At 43.3% G+C, this 18,451-nt stretch overlaps 3 protein-coding genes and 1 non-coding gene across 4 annotated transcripts; 2 read left to right on the top strand and 2 right to left on the bottom strand.

Annotated features, from left to right (window-relative positions):
- The first annotated feature begins 959 nt into the window (after positions 1-959).
- Positions 960-6,655, top strand: LOC123444386 (casein kinase 1-like protein HD16). Its single transcript, XM_045121080.1, has 16 exons — positions 960-1,588; positions 1,919-2,032; positions 2,161-2,234; positions 2,353-2,422; positions 2,510-2,565; positions 2,646-2,717; positions 2,789-2,883; positions 3,008-3,074; positions 4,596-4,725; positions 4,806-5,024; positions 5,104-5,246; positions 5,365-5,539; positions 5,664-5,754; positions 5,833-5,990; positions 6,071-6,259; positions 6,368-6,655. Exons 1-16 carry the CDS (start codon positions 1,295-1,297, stop codon positions 6,425-6,427), a joined length of 2,007 nt encoding a protein of 668 aa, XP_044977015.1. The 5' UTR covers positions 960-1,294; the 3' UTR covers positions 6,428-6,655.
- A 425-nt stretch (positions 6,656-7,080) lies between these two features.
- LOC123440239 lies at positions 7,081-8,628 on the bottom strand. Its single transcript, XM_045116817.1, has 3 exons — positions 8,079-8,628; positions 7,639-8,002; positions 7,081-7,551 (listed from the first exon to the last, which is right to left on the bottom strand). The coding sequence occupies exons 1-3, from the start codon at positions 8,588-8,590 to the stop codon at positions 7,291-7,293; spliced, it is 1,137 nt and encodes a 378-aa protein (XP_044972752.1). The 5' UTR covers positions 8,591-8,628; the 3' UTR covers positions 7,081-7,290.
- Positions 8,629-9,281: 653 nt separating this feature from the next.
- TRNAF-GAA lies at positions 9,282-9,354 on the top strand. Its single transcript has one exon. It is a non-coding gene; the product is annotated as a tRNA-Phe (tRNA).
- A 381-nt stretch (positions 9,355-9,735) lies between these two features.
- LOC123444385 (kinesin-like protein KIN-14C) lies at positions 9,736-17,928 on the bottom strand. The gene is made up of 22 exons (XM_045121079.1): positions 17,623-17,928; positions 17,074-17,228; positions 16,890-16,997; positions 16,251-16,458; positions 15,808-15,905; positions 15,641-15,724; positions 15,456-15,533; positions 15,283-15,375; positions 15,178-15,207; positions 14,636-14,977; positions 14,474-14,555; positions 14,266-14,361; positions 14,013-14,192; positions 13,811-13,917; positions 13,224-13,399; positions 12,967-13,131; positions 12,633-12,886; positions 12,390-12,553; positions 10,729-10,891; positions 10,524-10,638; positions 10,215-10,321; positions 9,736-10,062 (listed from the first exon to the last, which is right to left on the bottom strand). The coding sequence occupies exons 1-22, from the start codon at positions 17,660-17,662 to the stop codon at positions 9,983-9,985; spliced, it is 2,925 nt and encodes a 974-aa protein (XP_044977014.1). The 5' UTR covers positions 17,663-17,928; the 3' UTR covers positions 9,736-9,982.
- Positions 17,929-18,451: the final 523 nt, after the last annotated feature.

The raw sequence follows: 18,451 nt of genomic DNA, 5'->3' as shown, positions 1-18,451 counted from the left end.
TTTGGAACTCGCCATGCGTAACTAACATTAGTAACTCTAGGCAAACATTGTCGCATATGCCCCAAAGGTAAACCACACACGGGTAATGAAGATTCAGATTACCTACTTACCGATCAACGTGCCCTGGTAGGTTAGTAGAACCTTCATCATCTCAACACCATGGGCCGTACGTCGAGTGGCCCCATTCTTCAATAAAGCGCTAACACCTCTGGGCACCTCTACCACCTTAAATGGAGTTCCTTATCATCGACCGTCGTTTTAGCAACGTCCGCACGCCCACCACGCGGCCATACTTTGTCGATTATGGCCGATGTAGGCCATGACCCCCATCATTGTTTCACTGCTAGTAGCATGTAGTTGCATCGTCCATCCCAATATAGAGCTCCAAGACCTTCCGGTAGGCCAATACCATGCCGTGACGCTCCTTGCATCCTTCGTCGACCGCCTCTCCTGTTCCCCACAGGCATGAGCACGAGTGCGCCTACCTCCCCTGAGAGTAATCGGGTGAGCGGTGTGCATCCCTAGCACCAAGAGTCAACCTGAGATGGCCTCGCCCTAGAGATTTAAGGCGGCGGTGTGCCTATTTGCCGAGCGATTAGGGTTAGCACATGGCAAAAGTTGAGAGATGGGAGTTAGGGGCGGTGTGTCCCGACGCCGGTCCAAGAGGAGGAATACGAGAAGGATGGGAATTGCAAGATGTGCGTGCGTGGGATTAGCCCGGTTAGATCTCTTATATGCGGCGTTGAAGAAGTACATAAGAACAAACATAGACGAAAGGCGGGAAAGTTGGCAGCTGTTTAATAGAAAAGGAACCTTACTTCATTTTTTTTATAGTAAAGAAGTATAGGTCGATTGTGTAGGTCCTTGTTTAGAGGATCATTCTCTGGTGTAGCTTCTCAGGTCCTGGAAGCAAAAACCTAGAGCTCATTACGCCCTCACGTGTTGCAAGTTTGTAATGTTTGGGCGCAGGTACACGCGGTGCTGTGCTGTGCTGTGCTGTGCTAATCCCTTCCTTGGCTTCCTCAACACACTCCGCGTCTAGCCGATTTTTACATCAGCACCACCGCCTTCCGCTCGCCCTCGCCCTCGCCCTCGCTCCCATTCCCTTCCACCAAATCTGCGCCGGCACCAGCGCTCCCGTGCCGCTCCCCGTACTCACCACCGCGCGCCGTAACCGGAACGTCGCCGCTCCGCCCCCTCCCATTCGAGATCGGCGCCGTTACTGCTGTTTCGCGGCGGAATCTGAGGGATCGACGGCGTTGGGGGCGTGGGACATGGGGCTCAATCGCTGACGATGCCTGTGCTGCGTAGTGCGGCTCGCAGGGCCCGTGAGGCGCAGGAGGCGGCGGCTGCGGCGGCGGCGGCGGAGGCACCGGTTGTGCCACCTACGGCGAGGAGGCGCAGGGCGGCGAGAAGGCAGGAGGCGGGAGGCGTCCGTGAGGCTGCCGCGGCGGAGGAAGAGAGGGCGGCGGCGGAGGAGATCGCGCCCGCGGAGGTCCCGGGGGAACCCGCCAGTGAGGAGCCCATGGATGACCAGGACAGCGCCGACAAACAGACCAGCGACGATGCCTCTCCAATCCCTGAGACGGTGAGTTGTTCCTACTATCTTTTCGCTTCTCCTAGTCTGCGTGGATTCCATGCACTCATACTTACTATCGTCAGGTTAACTTTGGTAATGTGGTTTTTAATGGAATTTTATAAGGCCTAGCAGGTTACTGCTTGGGAGCGTTTAAACTATCCTGAGGTTTCTCCATAGATTGTAGATATATATGTGTTTTAGCTCGCATGGTCCTGTTCTGTGCTGTTTACTGGACCCGCAAATGTGTTAGCTTGCTTGCCCTACCTTGCATTTTGCCTCTAATTTGTTCCAGACAATCCTTTTCTTCTCGTTTAATCTGTGTCCGGTTGTTCCATACAGGTCCAGGTGGCCAATTCACCTACGTATAAAGTTGAAAGGAAGCTCGGGAAAGGAGGATTTGGCCAAGTATACGTTGGCCGCCGCATTTCAGCTAAAGCTCCAGGCGCAGTTGAGGTAATTGATGATCTCGCCACCAACCTACTAAAAAAAACTGGAATAGTTGTCTTCTTGCCTGTGTAACAATTGAGAACTGGAGATGATATTGGCAGTGGCGAATATTTTTTTTTGCTTTTGTGTGATAGGTGGCGTTAAAGTTTGAGCATAAGGACAGCAAAGGATGTAGCCATGGCCCTCCATATGAGTGGAAGGTTTACGAGTAAGTGGATTCATGACCTTGTGACTTTTGGGTTCTAGGAAGATAAATGTTTTGCTGTAATTCTCAGACATTGGCGCTGACTGCTGCTGACCGATTTCCATGGTTATCACATGTATAGTATCCTTGGTGGCATTCATGGGGTTCCTCGAGTCCACTACAAAGGGCGCCAAGGGGATTACTTCATTATGGTAATGGCACTTGCTTTGGACTAACATAAGCTTATTTCATTTTGCTCACCATTTCTTGATTTTTCTTAAGCTGCTTCAAAAATGCAGGTTATGGATATGCTCGGTTTCAGTCTGTGGGATGCATGTTGTAATAATTCCCACACGTGAGTTATCAGATTAACCCAAAATTTCCATAGTCGTTTAGGCTCTTACCTGACCATTCTTCTTGCTATTTATTTCGCAGAATGTCAGTTGAGATGGTTGCTTGCATAGCTATCGAAGCTATCTCCATACTTGAGAAAGTGCACTCAAAAGGGTGAGTTGGCATTCCTAACTCTTGGTCATCGACCCTTCCCCTTCGTCTCATATATTTGTGAACAATTGCAGATATGTCCACGGGGATGTGAAACCCGAGAATTTCTTGCTAGGACCTCCTGGAACCCCTGAAGAGAAAAAACTGTTTCTCGTCGACCTTGGCTTAGGTAATTAATTTTACTTGCTCTTCAAGTTACCAACATTGCGACAATCCTGTGTATTCAGCTCTTCTTTAGGTTGGTGGTACATTTAGGAGTCTGAATTAATTGGGTGTTTTTTCATTAATGACAGCTACCAAGTGGAAGGAAAGATCGACAGGCCATCATGTTGAGTATGACCAGCGACCTGATATTTTCAGGTGACTATATGATTCCCTTATGATAACTGGCATGCATCATTTACGTGGTGGCTAACACTTTATGAGTGTTGAATATTCTGTCGTATTCGTCTATGCGCTCTGTTTCCTGTTTTTTGAAAAATCCATCAACGCAGCTGTTACACCAGAAGCCGTCCTTTTTCCGGTTACTGGCCAGCCAGTTTTGTACTGTTCGTTTGTGTTTTTTCCTCATTTGCCATTCCCATATCTTGCGAAACCACTAGCTTTTAAGTTCTTATTAACATCGCCAAATATACCAGTTGCGAGTTAGTACCATTCAACAGATCCTGACTGACACTCCCTCTGTTTGGATATCTTTAGGCTGCTCAGATTTTTTAGATTTTTTAGGCCGGTAGATTACCTCTCCCACGAGAGAACTAATTAAATGCTGCATGCAAGCTGTTGCTACTACACCATGCAGGCATGCAGCGAATGGTAAATCAGTGAGCCAGTTATTTGCGGAGCCGTGGTTATTTAGAGCAAGTACAATAGGTTCTAGTCAGCAGGCTACAGCTTGCTCCATGGCAACAGAATCCTATGTGGAGTGAGAAGGGTAGACAGAGAACGAAGCTGGCGCAACTTCTACAGCCGGCTGCAGCACAGGAAACGAGAAAAGCCACCCCATGCGGCTGGCGTGAGAGCTTTTGGCTAGCGTTTCTTCCTCCCCTCCCAATCATGTGATGCAATGCTATAGGCAATTTACTGCCTCTGTTCCTAAATATGAGTCTTTTTAGAGATTTTAATATGGACTACATACAGAGCAAAATTGATGATTCTCCACTCTAAAATATGTCTATATACATCCGTATGTAGTCCGTATCGAAATCTCTAAAAAGACTTACATTTAGGAAAGGAGGGAGTAATAGCTAATGTACATCCATCCTACTCCCTCCGTCCCAAAATAACTGTCTCTGAGCTTAGTACAACTTTATACTAGAGCTAGTACAAAGTTAAGACACTTATTTTGGGACGGAGGGAGTATTATATGAGTCTACTTTTGTGAAGTCTTAAGTGGCATGTCACAAATCGAGCCAGCAGCAGGCTTTTCTATTAGTCATGCTCTTTACTTGCCATGCAGGTGTTGTATGTGCTCTTGTGCAGCTAATTGGGCGCGTTTGTGTGACACATACCTGAACGGAGGGATTATGTTGATAGCTGCCCATTCTGACTGGGAAATACAGCCCGTTTTTTGTCAAATCATTGAGATGTCAAATTTAACTTCATGTAATACTCCGTCCGTTCCAAAATATAAGACCTTTTAGGAATTTCACTAGGAGACTACATACGGAGCAAAATGAGTGAATCTATACTCTAAAATATGTCTATGTACATCCGTATGTAGTTTATAGTACAATCTCTAAAAGGTCTTATATTTAGGAACGGAGGGAGTAGTAATTAGTAGACCTGCTGTGCCTCTGTGCATCTCAGGCTTGCTTGCACACATAGCTAGATCATTTGAACATCTATACTGGTCTTATTGTTTTATCATGGTTGTTGTTTCAGGGGAACAGTTCGTTATGCTAGTGTTCATGCACATCTTGGGAGGATAGGCAGCAGGAGGGATGACTTAGAATCACTAGCTTATACACTAGTCTTTCTTCTACGGGGACGTCTACCTTGGCAAGGCTACCAGGTAATTTGTGGGACTCACCTTTCCAGTTATGTTGATTCTAGTGATTTTACATGTAAACTGGTAATTGTTTTTGCCTGCAGGGTGAAAACAAGGGTTTTCTTGTTTGCAAAAAGAAAATGTGCACCTCTCCAGAATCTCTCTGTAGCTTCTGCCCACAGCCCTTCGAGGAGTTTGTAGAATATGTGGTCAACTTGAAATTTGATGAAGAACCCAACTATGCCAAGTGTATCTCCCTTTTTGATAGTATAGTGGGCCCAAATCCAGATATCAGGCCAATTAACACAGATGGGGCTCAGAAGGTAGTCTTATTTTGCAAGTATTTGGTTATTTGAAAACATTGCTTCAGTTCTTCTAATCTCTCTTGCAACTTCTATGTAGCTTATACACCAAGTTGGCCAAAAGAGAGGGCGCATATCGTTGGAAGGAGAGACAGATGAGCAACCAAAGAAGAAGATCAGGATGGGAATGCCTGCAACACAGTGGATAAGTGTTTATAATGCAAGGCGGTCTATGAAACAAAGGTACCATCTCTTATAAGGCCCAAGATTTTGACTGGTCAACAGCATGGTGCACCCTTATTTTTTGTCGAGGCACGACTGTACATATACACTGGCAACATAACTGTTATGGATGTTGCAGGTATCACTACAATGTTGCAGATTCAAGGCTTGCACAACACATTGACAAAGGGAATGAAGATGGACTGTTTATTAGTTGCATATCGTCTTGTATAAATCTGTGGGCAGTAATCATGGATGCTGGCACTGGGTTCTCTTCTCAAGTTTATGAACTTTCACCACATTTCCTCCACAAAGTTAGTAACCTGCAGTCTGTTTCTTTCATGGCAAAATAACCACTTAGTTTTGTGAGGCGAGATTACATATATAATGTGTTTTGACATTCCCTATTTATATGTCATGATTTCTGGCTATTTGAAGGAATGGATAATGGACCAATGGGATAGGAACTACTATATAACTGCACTTGCTGGAGCAAACAATGGGAGTTCCCTGGTAGTGATGTCTAAAGGTAACAAGCTGGCAGTTTAAGAGCCCTTTCTGTCTTACAACAGAAACACTATTTTGACTATTTGGCTCGTCTATCCAGGAACACCGTATACTCAGCAGTCCTATAAAGTAAGTGATACCTTTCCCTTCAAGTGGATAAACAAGAAATGGCGTGATAATTTCTATGTGACTTCCATGGCAACTGCTGGAAAGAAATGGGCGGTTGTTATGTCTCGCAATGCAGGGTTTTCCGAACAGGTACCATCATTTGCATTGGTGGTGTTTGTTTTTACTTTGTTTGACACTGCCAAGCTAAGTTTATTTATTTTGCATTCCAGGTTGTTGAGCTGGACTTCTTGTACCCTAGTGAGGGAGTCCATAAGAGGTGGGACAGTGGTTACCGGATAACAGCAGTTGCTGCGACTTGGGATCAGACTGCACTGATCTTAAGTGTACCAAGAAGGAAGCCTACCGATGAAACTCAAGAGACACTGAGAACATCTGCTTTCCCCAGTCAGCATGTGAAGGTCCATCTTCCTTACATACTTCACTACTTGATTGTCTTGTAGAAACCATGTGTGTAATTCTTATCTTGGGAAATTGTTTTGACAAATTGTGCCCTTGTGTCGTTGCAGGAGAAATGGTCCAAGAATCTCTACCTTGCTTCAGTATGTTATGGGCGTACCGTATCGTAGAAATCTTTTGCCATGTGGGCTGAAGCGCGAGTTAGCCTCATCTTTTTGATCCAGCTCGTTAGTTTTGCCATGTGGCCGCCTAGCGTGTTCTTGTGAAGATGTTTCTGCTTGTCGCTATTAATTATAGAAAATAGCGTGTACAGTAGTAAATGTTTGTAGTCGTGTTAAATCTTTTGTGTACTCTTAACTGCAGTGTAGTAAACACCTGACTTAAATGTTTTGTGCTCCTGTCTGGTCGTATGAGGCCTTGTACAATGCAAGACACTTAGGACGTGCTTAGAGAAACAAACCAGCGTTTTTTAAGCACTGGTGCTCATTTTCAGAGGATAGATGCTTAATTACGCATCTCTCTTGTAAAAATAGGCAAAATAGGCATCGGTGCTTAAAAAAACAGTTTATATTTCTAAGCACCTCCTTAAGCACATACTCCATCCGTTTCTAAATATAAGTCTTTTTTAGAGATTTCATTAGGTACTACGTACGGAGCAAAATAAGTGAATCTATACTCTAAACTATATCTATATACATCCGTATGTAGTCTGTTAGTGAAACGTTTAAAAAGACTTATATTTAGAAACGGAGGAAGTAATATTGTACTCCCTTCGTTCTAAAATAAGTGACTGAAAAGTGATTCAACTTTGTACTAACTTTAGTATAAAGTTGAGTCATTTTTAAATTATTTATTTTAGGATGGAGGGAGTACAAGGCGAGCCCCAAAGCGGTTCATGCTTCCTACCCTATACTTTTGGTCCTGGGCTAATTCGTATTGGTCCCGGGCTAATGCTCGCCTCACAAGCCAAGCTGAACTTAAAATAAAAACCAAGCTGCATTTTCAGGCAACAAATCCTGCAGCTTCTCAAGAACTAGTGGCAACAAATCGTATACAACCATGACAGGAGAAAGTGGTACACGAGTACAAGGCAGGTTGCTACCATGATCTGCAGATTCAACTGAATGATCTTCCCGGCATCCGCTTGCACGGGCTTGCTGTCCGAAGAGCAGGAGTGGCTGTGGCTGTGGCTGTACCTGTACTCCGCTGAGACAACAACGTCACAGAATCGCAGACCGTCGCCGCTGTAAGCTGGTGTCCCAGCCACGCTCTTGTAGAGTCCACTGCTCCATGCCTGTCATGATGCAGCGTTCATTTGCAATGTCGGTCAGTCTTCGTCTCAGAAAAAGGTGACGCTCAAGAGGTTAGGTTGGTGCGTCACCTGAAGCTGGTCTCCGACGGTGACCACGACGGCGCCGCCGACTGGGCGGAACCTGGCCCGTCCCCGCTGCCGGGAGAAGACGTGGAACGCCGAGGCGCCGGGGCAGAGGCGGAGAGCGAGGGCACGCGGGCAGCGCGAGCTCTTGATCAGCATCCTCAGGATCTCGTCCTGGCTGCTGATAGTGATCGGCCCAACAGAGCCGCTGCCGCCATCGCACCGCCGGCGGTGGTGCGTGCGTATGCAGAGTTGCGAGCCGTTCCTGTCAACCCTGTCCATGGTGGCGCCAACGCTGTCTCGCCGCAGGGCGTCCATGAGTCTGGCTGCGGTTTGCTCCAGCTGGATGAACAAATCGCCTGCTCCGGTCCTGGATTATACAATTGTGGATTTCATACTCTGAGTTTGTGTCAGCCGAATTATACAACATCATCCAGAGTTGGTACCTGAACTGGTCTCCTTCCCTGTGTGACCACCACAGCTCCTCACCATCTTCCTCATCTTCTCCACCGGCCTCCTCCTCCTCCTCCGGCGTAAGTGAACTCGCCCTCCCCGCCGCAGCTGAGAGCAAGCACTCATTGACCCCATGGCCAACCGCCTGGAAGCAGCCAAGCGCGACGGCCGCCGACCTCAGCGCCTCCACCGCCGGCCCACCGGCATCCGGCGAAGCCAGCAGGCGCATGTCGATGACCGGGGGAGCCCACACCGCCTTATCACTCTTCTCCTTCCGTGGTATAGCCCTCTGCGGCAGCCGCAGCACCGGAACTCTGGCCGAGCGGCGCAGGAACCTGCCGACCTCGTCATCCTCGTCGCCGTCGGAGCACTCGCCGTGCTCAGTTAACCCAGATCCACCGTTTGTTAGGACGCCGGTGATCGGAGACGGCGGCGGCGCCCGGAACCCCAGCACCCGGAGCTCTCTAGGCGTCTCGAGGTAGGCAACGAAGGACGCAGTAGCCATCGCGTCCGGAGCTCTCTAGTCTATAGTATACGCTGCTGAAGATAGGCAGTAGTAGCAACGGATGCAGCGACTTGCATGTGTTGCTGGCGATGGCATGGGGAGATACATTGCGCCATATATATTTGTATAGGCGCCCAGCTTGATCTCTTGTGCTCTGGCTTGTTGTAGGGACAGAGTGTGAAGCTTCTTTTTCTCCGTGGCGGAGACGAGAGATGGGAGAAACCAGATCGCCAGCTCGAAAGAGAAGATGGTGGAATGATGCTGCATCATTGTGTGAGATGATCCATATCAGGGAACAGCCAGCCTGTGCTGTGTGTTGTGTACTGTCTAAACATCCTTCCGCGTTCTGTTAAAGCTGTTCCTCGGACGACAAAGCGCCATGCTCTCTTTGAACTGCTTTATTTATAACGTCTCAGTCAGCTTCTTTATTCGCAAGCTTTCGGTGTGTTGTATGGTTGTATCGGTGCCCACTAGTAGTTGTAGTAGTAGTTGAGTACGCAGGGGCAGCTAGCAAGCATAACAATGGTTGAGAGTGTTTTGTTCGAACCAACTCTAGGTTTTACTGGATTCTTTGGTTGGTGGAATTTTCCATTTCGATTTCTTTCTTTTTTGTGTATCAGCAAACGTTGGCAGCTCAGTCCACAAAGTGAGATATAGGTTATATAACAGTATTTGAACAGCAGAACCAACAGCGGGGATAGCTCAGTTGGGAGAGCGTCAGACTGAAGATCTGAAGGTCGCGTGTTCGATCCACGCTCACCGCAATCGCTATTTTTTTTCCTGCAGATTGTTCCACGGAGGAGAATGCCGCATCTCCACACCTTTTTATTTTTATTTTATTTGGTTGTTCGAGGAACGACAATGCCACACCTTGTACAATAGTACAAGCTTTGTTTGTGCGTGCAGGAAGATCTTTCTATGTTAGTTTTTCAATAAAAAGAATATATTAATACCACGAAGATCTTTCTAGTTTCTAAAAAACCATTTCACAAAATGAAAAATGTCTTTTTTTCTGTTTTAAAGGCATACTCTTCGATGATCATCACAAAGGGCGCTAAACCAATTACCATAGCCGGTGCTAGGAACACCACATCAGGCAAGCATTTTGCGACATAGTGGATGCATGTTTGACAACACAAGGCCAATAAACCCAGACACTCATCATATCTGGTCACAGCGGCCAGCAAGCGTACCTTGCTCACCATCATTGATCCAAATCATCCGGGGTCGTGTTACAGGTACATGGCTGCCTGCCCAGTTGAAATCGACACATACGGTACATACATCCTAACCCGCGTCTTGTGTCGTGTCTCGTTACAGGTTTACAAGACAAAAACTATCCAAGCCTCGTTACAGATGCAAGACACCAACGCAGCAGCCCCTCGTCGTCCTTTACGGGACCACCCGCTTCTTCGGGGGCTTGATCGAAGATGCTCCGGTCGGGGCCTGGCTGGCTATCGAGCTCCGGCGACCTGGTTCACGAATACAGTGGCTCCGGTCAGTACGGTATTGAGATTCTGGTTTCATAATGTCAATATTTCTGGTTCATGGATTTTCTGGTTAATACCAGGCACCAGTGGCCTTAGCATGTGCTAGAAATGCCGGGTTGCTTGCGAATGCGTACCTATGGGCGTCGTCTTTGGAACAGGTTCCTTCGGTTTCGGCCTGGAAGCAGCTGGCTGCCCGTTCTTCGTCAGGAAAAACCTGGTCAGTCTTGATGGACCCTTCTGCCTGCAATTATACAAAATGTTGTTGCACGTCAGGGTGAGAGGCGCTTGCTACGATGACGCCAAAAGAACTGATGGGAGACCCTTTTGAGTTCGGAGTACAGGATTTTACGTCGTCTTTTGCGGAGGCGTAAAATAAATTTGGCACTAGTGCATGACGGCTTCATACGAGAGGTAACAGAAAAGAAAGCAGAATGAGTACATACGTTCGATCTGCTGCTGGTTCTGAAGCGCTGCCGATAGAATACTCAGTTTCGCCTACCGAGCAACCATCGTCGGATGCATTATCTTCGTATTCGGGTTCACCTGATCCAATGGACCCTGCATATACATATTGGTGTGTGTGAATTAAAGGTTATCTATTGCCTCTGTTGAGCGCTGTATACTTTTGACACTTCAGCAATCTCTCACCTGATATTAGTTGGTTCTGTTGGCTTGCCGTAGAGGACTGTTTTACCAAGCTACTGCCGCTTTTATCCGTTAATGAGCTGGGAGATTTGACATTGCATTTAAGGACTTGGAGCTGTTCAATTTCCATATCCTTACGTGATATTGTGTCTTTCAAAGACGCAACCTGGATACAATATCGATGATACTTCAGAAATCAAGACACAAAGAATATTCATAACTGAAGGTGGATACAGAAACTATATATGATTTCAGTATACCACGAATTATCAGGAGACAATGTTAATAAGGAACAGACTAAGACATATATATATATATATATATATATATATATATATATATATATGGAACAGTTAAAGCTGGTAAGCAACGGCGCATGTCCTGCGTCCATAGTTGTGTTGTTAGCTCTTGACTACTTGACACATGGCAGACGTAGAACAGTGACCATAGATGAACAGTGTATGTAAACATTATTTCTGAAATAAGCCAAACACAATTAAAAAATGTACGAATGATAATTACTTATGCAAAAAGTATTTTCAGAAATTAAACTACAAAGTTCAAGAATAAAAGAACTGTGATTTTTATATCTCATAGACAAGCGACCCTGCTACTAGGTTTATGTATATTTTCACGCTGAGATGACATTAAAAAGTCAATGCTCAAATCAGCTTCCTCTTTTTCCCTTCCCCTGACTAATTTACATTGGAACCACACGTGTTTATTCACATGGCCACTGCTTTGACTAAATGTCCACGAATATTCTCTTTTTTTCTAGCTTCTGCCTCGCATCCAGTTACTTCTTTTTTAAATTTTGTTTAGGCTCTGAGAATTAAAAACGCGAGGTAGTTGGCAATGCATAATAATATTATTTCTTTTCTCCCTTCTCATAATTCTACAATAATGTGAAGCAAGTATAAATAAAATTTCATAAATAACACAATTAAATGGGCCAAGCAATTGTCAATTCCCCGTGTTCCAGTGCTTTGGCATGAATCTTCCCTCGATCACACATGTCCCAGGTTTTTATTCTGGTTCACTGTTAATTTTGTAACTTGGGTGGTTGGTTCACCATTATACTCTCAAGTTTTGCAGCCAGCAAAAAAGGAGTCAAGTTTTGCTTTTCTCCTTCCTCCTTTGACTGCTCATGAGTTGTCATTGCTCCAATTATAATATAGATGGCAAAATATCTATGTAGTTAGCAAAAGATTTGGTCATTAGTCAAAATTTAATCTTTCACGGTGCCTGTTTTACAAGCTATATTTGCTGTGATACAGATGCATTGCCCTACACCACACGCAAAACATATATTATCGATTAACATAAGTTATATTATTATGTGCTCACCGCTATAATTTGCAACGCCATCTACTACACTACTTTTACTTATTTTTCAGAAAAACAAACAATTAGATAAATCATACTAAACCAGCGACGGACACTCATGAGCACGGTGTGTCGCCGCGCCTTCTGCCTGCTAGTATATATTTACTTCATTAAGCTAAACAAATAATGTTTTTCTTTTGTTTCCCATTCAATAGTTAACAAGGAAAATACCCTATAAACTGGTCATTGAACTCTACAAAAAGCTTGCCTACCAATGTTTACAATTCAAATAAAACACGAATAACTTTGAATTTATCAGAGATGGAGGGCAAACAAACCTGTTCTAGCAGATCTTTTATATCCTTGCCCTCTTTGTTGCTCCTTGCAGCACCTAACTCGACCCCAGAAACTCTTTCAGCAAATTTCAAAGTACTTATGGTTTCTGAACATGATTCCACATCGGGGTTTACTTGAACAAACATTAGCGTCTTTGCTTGCCCACCTACATGAAATGCGTAAAAAATTGTAAAAAAAGAGAGTAAATTTCTACACATAAACATGTATTGTGAGCATTATGTTACCTAAAGAGCTCTGAAGAACTTGAGTCAATTTGCTGTTTCTGTAGGGCACATGAGCATTCTTCTGGGCCAAAGCAAAGATGACATCTCCAAGAGCAGAAAGAGATTTATTAATATGTTGTGCTTCCTTTAATCTATCTCCGGTTGCTTCAGATCGCTCAACTCTCTCACTCCCAGCAAGATCAATCAGATGTAGACATCCTCGAGAAGTAGATCCATTCTTCACGTCCAGCCCTCTCACATGCACGGTTAAAATGCTGCATGCAAATAAAGCTTTTAGAACAGTATCTCGGAAGATATTTATGAGATTTATTCACTTACTAATCCATCTACATACCTGTGGGACCTACTACTCCTTTCATTCAGAGCTGTTGATCCAACTGCTCTATTTGCTTGTCCAATTTCCATTAAGTCTAATACATCTGATGTTGATTTGACAGGGATTAAACTTGCATCAGGTACGACAAGTCCATTAGGTTGAGAAGTACTCCAAATCCCGAGTGTTTCTTTATGTTAAGAATAACATGTTATACGAATAGCGGAACAAAGAAAGACATGATAACAGAAACCAAATATATGTTTAATCAAGGATATCTCTTTTGTGCAATATCATTTGATAGAAGATCCCGGACTTGTTCATTGTATATCTCAACCATTTGCACTTCCACCTCATATGAGAAAGTGTTTCTCCTTTTTAGCGAGATATCAAACAAGTCATTTAAAGCTCGATAGTTAACACCCCAATCTTCTTTCGATGTGCCGGGGCCGCTCTAAAACAAAAAAATGACGACACATACAATTAGTAATGAATATTGTTTTTCCGCTTGTATGGGTGGGTACACAAAACATGTACATCTGCAGAAATTTGCTCAAAAATATACTTACTAACATATGATGTATACAAAAAGGACAAGAGTGCAACTTCACCGTTTGAAAAAAAGGTGTGCATATGGTCTCTTTTGTACAATGACCATTTGGTCCTGTTTTCACTAAAAAATTACTGATGTACATATGCACATCTGTGATTTATTTTGGGATTTAATTGAAATGTTTCTAAGTGTGACTTTTAAATCATGTGCTCTAATCCATACAAAGCACACTATTTCCTGATTGGCAATATCCCCAAGAAAGTACACTAATCAAGTTTGTTTTTCCTGAATAAGTCAAAGATTAGGTAATACCATTGTGTATGTCTTGCCAGATCCAGTTTGGCCGTATGCAAAAATGCACACATTGAATCCATCAAGAACAGATCTAATCAAAGGCTGGATATCGGAGAAAACTTCAGCTGTAAGTTATTACATAACTCGTTAGTGATCAATATTCAAATATACACCAAAATAGTTATTTTTCGATCGATTACTTAGTTTAGTGAAGATATACCTTGAGAAACATGTGTATTAAAGACCTTGTTAAACTTGAACATCCGATAACCATCCTTTCCTTGCTTGGAGGGATTTGAAATGAGAATTTCACCATTCTCACCAATATAATCAACTGCGGTTGATTTTCCGTCTTGACCGGGAAGAAATGGTCTGACACGACAATATACTCTTATATTACCTGATAAGCAATATATTAAAAAATTAGTTACAATCGCAAAGTGTGCTCCAACAGTAAACAGCGCAAGAATTACCTTTTAGTTCTTGCACTTCATTAAATAATTTCTGATTTTCAGCAAGAACTCCATGGTAATTTTCAGCAGCATCTACCAAACCTTTTAGGTCAAGTCCTACACAAGTATGATCGTTAAGACAAAACAAACCAAAATATTCAAATAATAAAACACGATTCGTGTATAAGGACAATACAGATACACACGGTATGAGGAATATTTTACATACCGATGTTAGATATTTCATCCCTCCATTTCATTTGAAGGGCAAACATTTCCTGCTTAATTGACTGAGATGATATCCTTATATCCTGAAAGAATTGAATAATCAGAAAATATAAATTAAAATCTGAAAGAACTTAATAGCACAAAGATATAGTGTTACACTAACCTTAATAGACAGTTTTTGATTATCCATAAAACTTCGAAAAGTATTTGCCTTCTTACTCCAAAGTTGCGATTGCAGTTCAGAAGCAGTTTCAACTTCTTCAATTCTCTTTTTCGATTGCATAAGAAGAAACTCCGCCTCCTTAGCTCTTAGAGTCAAGTGTTCCTCCATTTGGTTTGTTTTTGCTTCCATCTGTTCTCTGTATTCTTCGAACATCTTACTCATGACTTGAATTTCCTGCCGAAGGTTATTGACTGTATTCTCTGCATCTTCTTTTTCACGTATCAGGCGAACCATGTCTTGTTCGCCTAGTTTTCTTCTCTCGTCAATTTTTGACTTCTCTACCTATAAAAAAAATGGATATATGATATTTTTATCATAAGTAACACTGCATATGTATACAATACAAAACTAATATGAAATCTCAAATTTATAATCCAAAATAGAGTTTCCAGTATTTTTAAAAATAAATAATATTTCTACATACCAAAGCAAGTAAAATGCATGAAAAAAATACATAAGAGGCTAGAGGATTCATTTAATACCTTAACTAGCTCAAGACGGTTTATTGCCATCTGAAAAGATAACCACATGTTGTCAGTATTACTGCACACTGGACATTTTCTAACCATCGATAATTTTGGTCTTACCTCATTTTCTTCATTCGTTCCATTTACTAATGTCTCGAGTGCTTTAATTTTTGAACGGTACTTATCCTCGCGCGTTTTGATGATATTATTTTGCTGAAAAATAAGTTATTATCTTATTAAGGAATTCAATTCACATGGAAAAGGGGCAATTTCAAAACAAACTGTATCCTTACATTTCTAATGTGTTCTGCTTGAATAGAAATGCGGTGCTCAATCTCTTGAACAACGTTCCTTAGTAAATAAACAACTCGCTGAGACAAGTAGGAAAAAGTTAGCCATCAATAATGAAGGATAAAAAAAATAGTGTTCCATAGAATTCATGTATTCAAAGTCACCAGAATTTGGCAAGTAGGCATACATGTGGTATTTCTCCTCTTTTTCTCTCAATACTCTCATCCAGAATTCCATTTACAACTCTAAGTAGTGATTGAGTAGGAGCATTCTGAAAAAAAATGGTTGTCATTAGAAAAAGGGCAAGACAAATAAGCATCAAGTTGGTATGGAATATAACACTAAAGATGTTACATCTAAACTGTTTGACTGGATCATCTCTGAAATCTTAGCAGCAGGAATATCTGTGTACTGTCCACGCTTAAATTGGAAAACCTCATTAGTCTTCTGTCCTGCAAAGGATGGAAAACATAATCCGATTAACACCCTAAGTCAAAATTGAAGGGATAAGCAACAGAACCTGAAAGCTATAAATGTTAGTTGCATCATATAATAACACAAGTAAACAATGTTCAATATACAAAAGCCATGTTGAAGTAATAATGCTTGGTCATATAAATGTTAGTTGCATCTATAATTAACAGGCTGAGTTACATCTAGCCAATGCTAATCATCAGTGCTAAACAGCCAATACTGAGTATTTTTGTTTGAACTTTCAAATAGAAAGTAATTGAAGTGTTTGATGTTCCAAATGAGACACGACACTTCATGCAAGAGAATCGAGAAGATAGGCACACCTGAAAGAAGTGGACTTCTTTGTGGGGATTTGGCGTCCCAAAGAACCCTTCTTCTGTCCTCTCCAGGAGATCTCCTTCCTTGTGTGGAAACTGGAGCCACAGGCCTTGATGGAGTCTTAGCAGCATAGTTAGACATATTTTCACCCAATCCTGTTGATACATTATCCCTTAGAGCCAAGAGACACTCTACTATAGACGACATTGATCCCTGTAATCACAGAACCGACCGGAGTTAATAAAAAAAATGAGAACATAAAAGGATATGGACAGAAATACAAAACTACAAATTCATTTGGCAGTTTTAAAGTGGGCCTGATGGTGTCTAGATTCATTTTATCTGCCTCTTAGAAACATCTGAACAGATCTGTAACCATAAGTGTTAGGAGTGAGCATTTGAGGAGTGAGGCACATTTAGTCAATACTTTCAACGAGCTTGCTTCCCACAAGATTAGAATCCTTAATGGCAAAAAGGTCTAAGCAAGTAAGTACGAAAGCACGAACTTCCTCTAGAATATTAGCCTGCAGCTTGACAGGAGAAAATAGCAGCATCCAATTGAAAAACATACTAGCATCCAACTCCAGGAGAGTAATAATTCTAGTACAGTATATAACAACTTGACATGACAGGAGCAAGCTTGCCTCCTCAAGATCCTTGACGCTGAATCCTGGCAGCCCCATCTCCGCAACAACAGAGAGGAACTTCTTCACATTTGACCGATGGTCTGATGCATAGCCACCCCAGACACCCTGCAAACGAAGCTACATCAGCACAGCAAAGGCAACAGGCAGAAAGCATCCACCATTTCTGAGATCGATTGGCCACCTCAAGAACACCAGGCATGAGCTTGTCCGCAGTGTAGCACAGCGCCGTTCCGTCGATAAGGTACTCCCGCAGCTCCTCGTCTGAAGAATCCAGCGGTAAATCGAACTCCGGCAGCAGCCCGCCCAGCCAATCTATCACCTCCGCACGCCGGTCGTCTGGAAATGTTTGTATCAGCGAAAGAAATAAAACGTGAGGAATGGGCACAGTGTGTGAAACTCGAAACCTCTAGCTCTCAAATTAAAAAAAAAATACAATGAAGAAAACGACGGTACAGGAACAAAAATTAAGCAAGGCTGGGTGCTAAAGAGAAACAGGTCCGTCGTTTTGCACTGCCAAAATAGGCAGCAAGAACCTCAACGCCTCAAAACACTGGGCCTGGCCAGGAGCTTAACAAGAACTGAATCCCCCCTCAGCTCGCAGTTTCGGCAAAAATCCACACAAATGGAGCATGAAACTCTTAAAAGAACCAAGCTTTGAGCTCGGCAGCTTGAACTGAGCCCTCCCCCCCACGGCGAACAGAAAAGGAAAGGCTCGGATCGACTGGCTCACCCGCATGGAAGTCCTCGAACTGGCCACCGAAGGTCCCCATGCCTCACCACCAGGGCTGGAGCGTGCACGGGGCCGGAATGCCGGTCGATCCGGGGCCCTCCGGCGGGGCAGGCGCCGGATTCGGCCGAATCTGGCGGCTTCGAAGCAATGCGGGAGGCGGATCCGGAGTTCTGGGGGCTTTTGGTTTGGGTTTTCTTGCCGCTCCGCTCCCCCCTCTCGTGCGCTCGTGCTGGAATGTGCTTTGGCTTTCAGCAGCTCATCCTCTCTTTTGTTCTTTTTCTTGGGCGTTTGTTTCCGTGTGGAGCTTTTTCTTCGGTGGTTGGTTGGGGTTTGATTTCGATTTTGCGTGTGCGTTAAGGCCGCTCGGTGGTCAGTGCAATGCTACCTCGTGTAGGGTACTGCCTCTCCCGTTGCTGGGATTAACTGTTGCTTTTCTTTTTATTACAGGATTAATTTGTTGCTTATGGGGTGAACGGAAACTTAGTCCTTTATAATCAGCCTCCATTTAAAAAGGAACAATTAGGACGTACCTATAATTGCTTTTGGAGCTGGGGGTCTGGTGATTTTGGTAAACCCCATAAACTCTAGCAGAAATTCTCAATACAAACAAAAAAACTCTTGCAAATTTTTTACATATTTAAGCATTAAATAGTACTAATATTCCCTCCATTGCGGTTTAGAAAGCGTGCATAAAAATTCTCTAGAACCTAGGTGGTTATTGATTGATTGTAAAATGAGTTAAAAAATAATATTCACACTACGCATGCATATAGAAGTAGTACAATGGATTACTAATTACTTCCTCCGTTCCTAAACATAAGACCTTTTA

This window comes from Hordeum vulgare, chromosome 3H (genome assembly GCF_904849725.1).
Source record: "Hordeum vulgare subsp. vulgare chromosome 3H, MorexV3_pseudomolecules_assembly, whole genome shotgun sequence".
Classification (NCBI taxonomy): domain Eukaryota; kingdom Viridiplantae; phylum Streptophyta; class Magnoliopsida; order Poales; family Poaceae; genus Hordeum; species Hordeum vulgare.
This window is presented reverse-complemented; position numbering and strand designations above follow the sequence as displayed.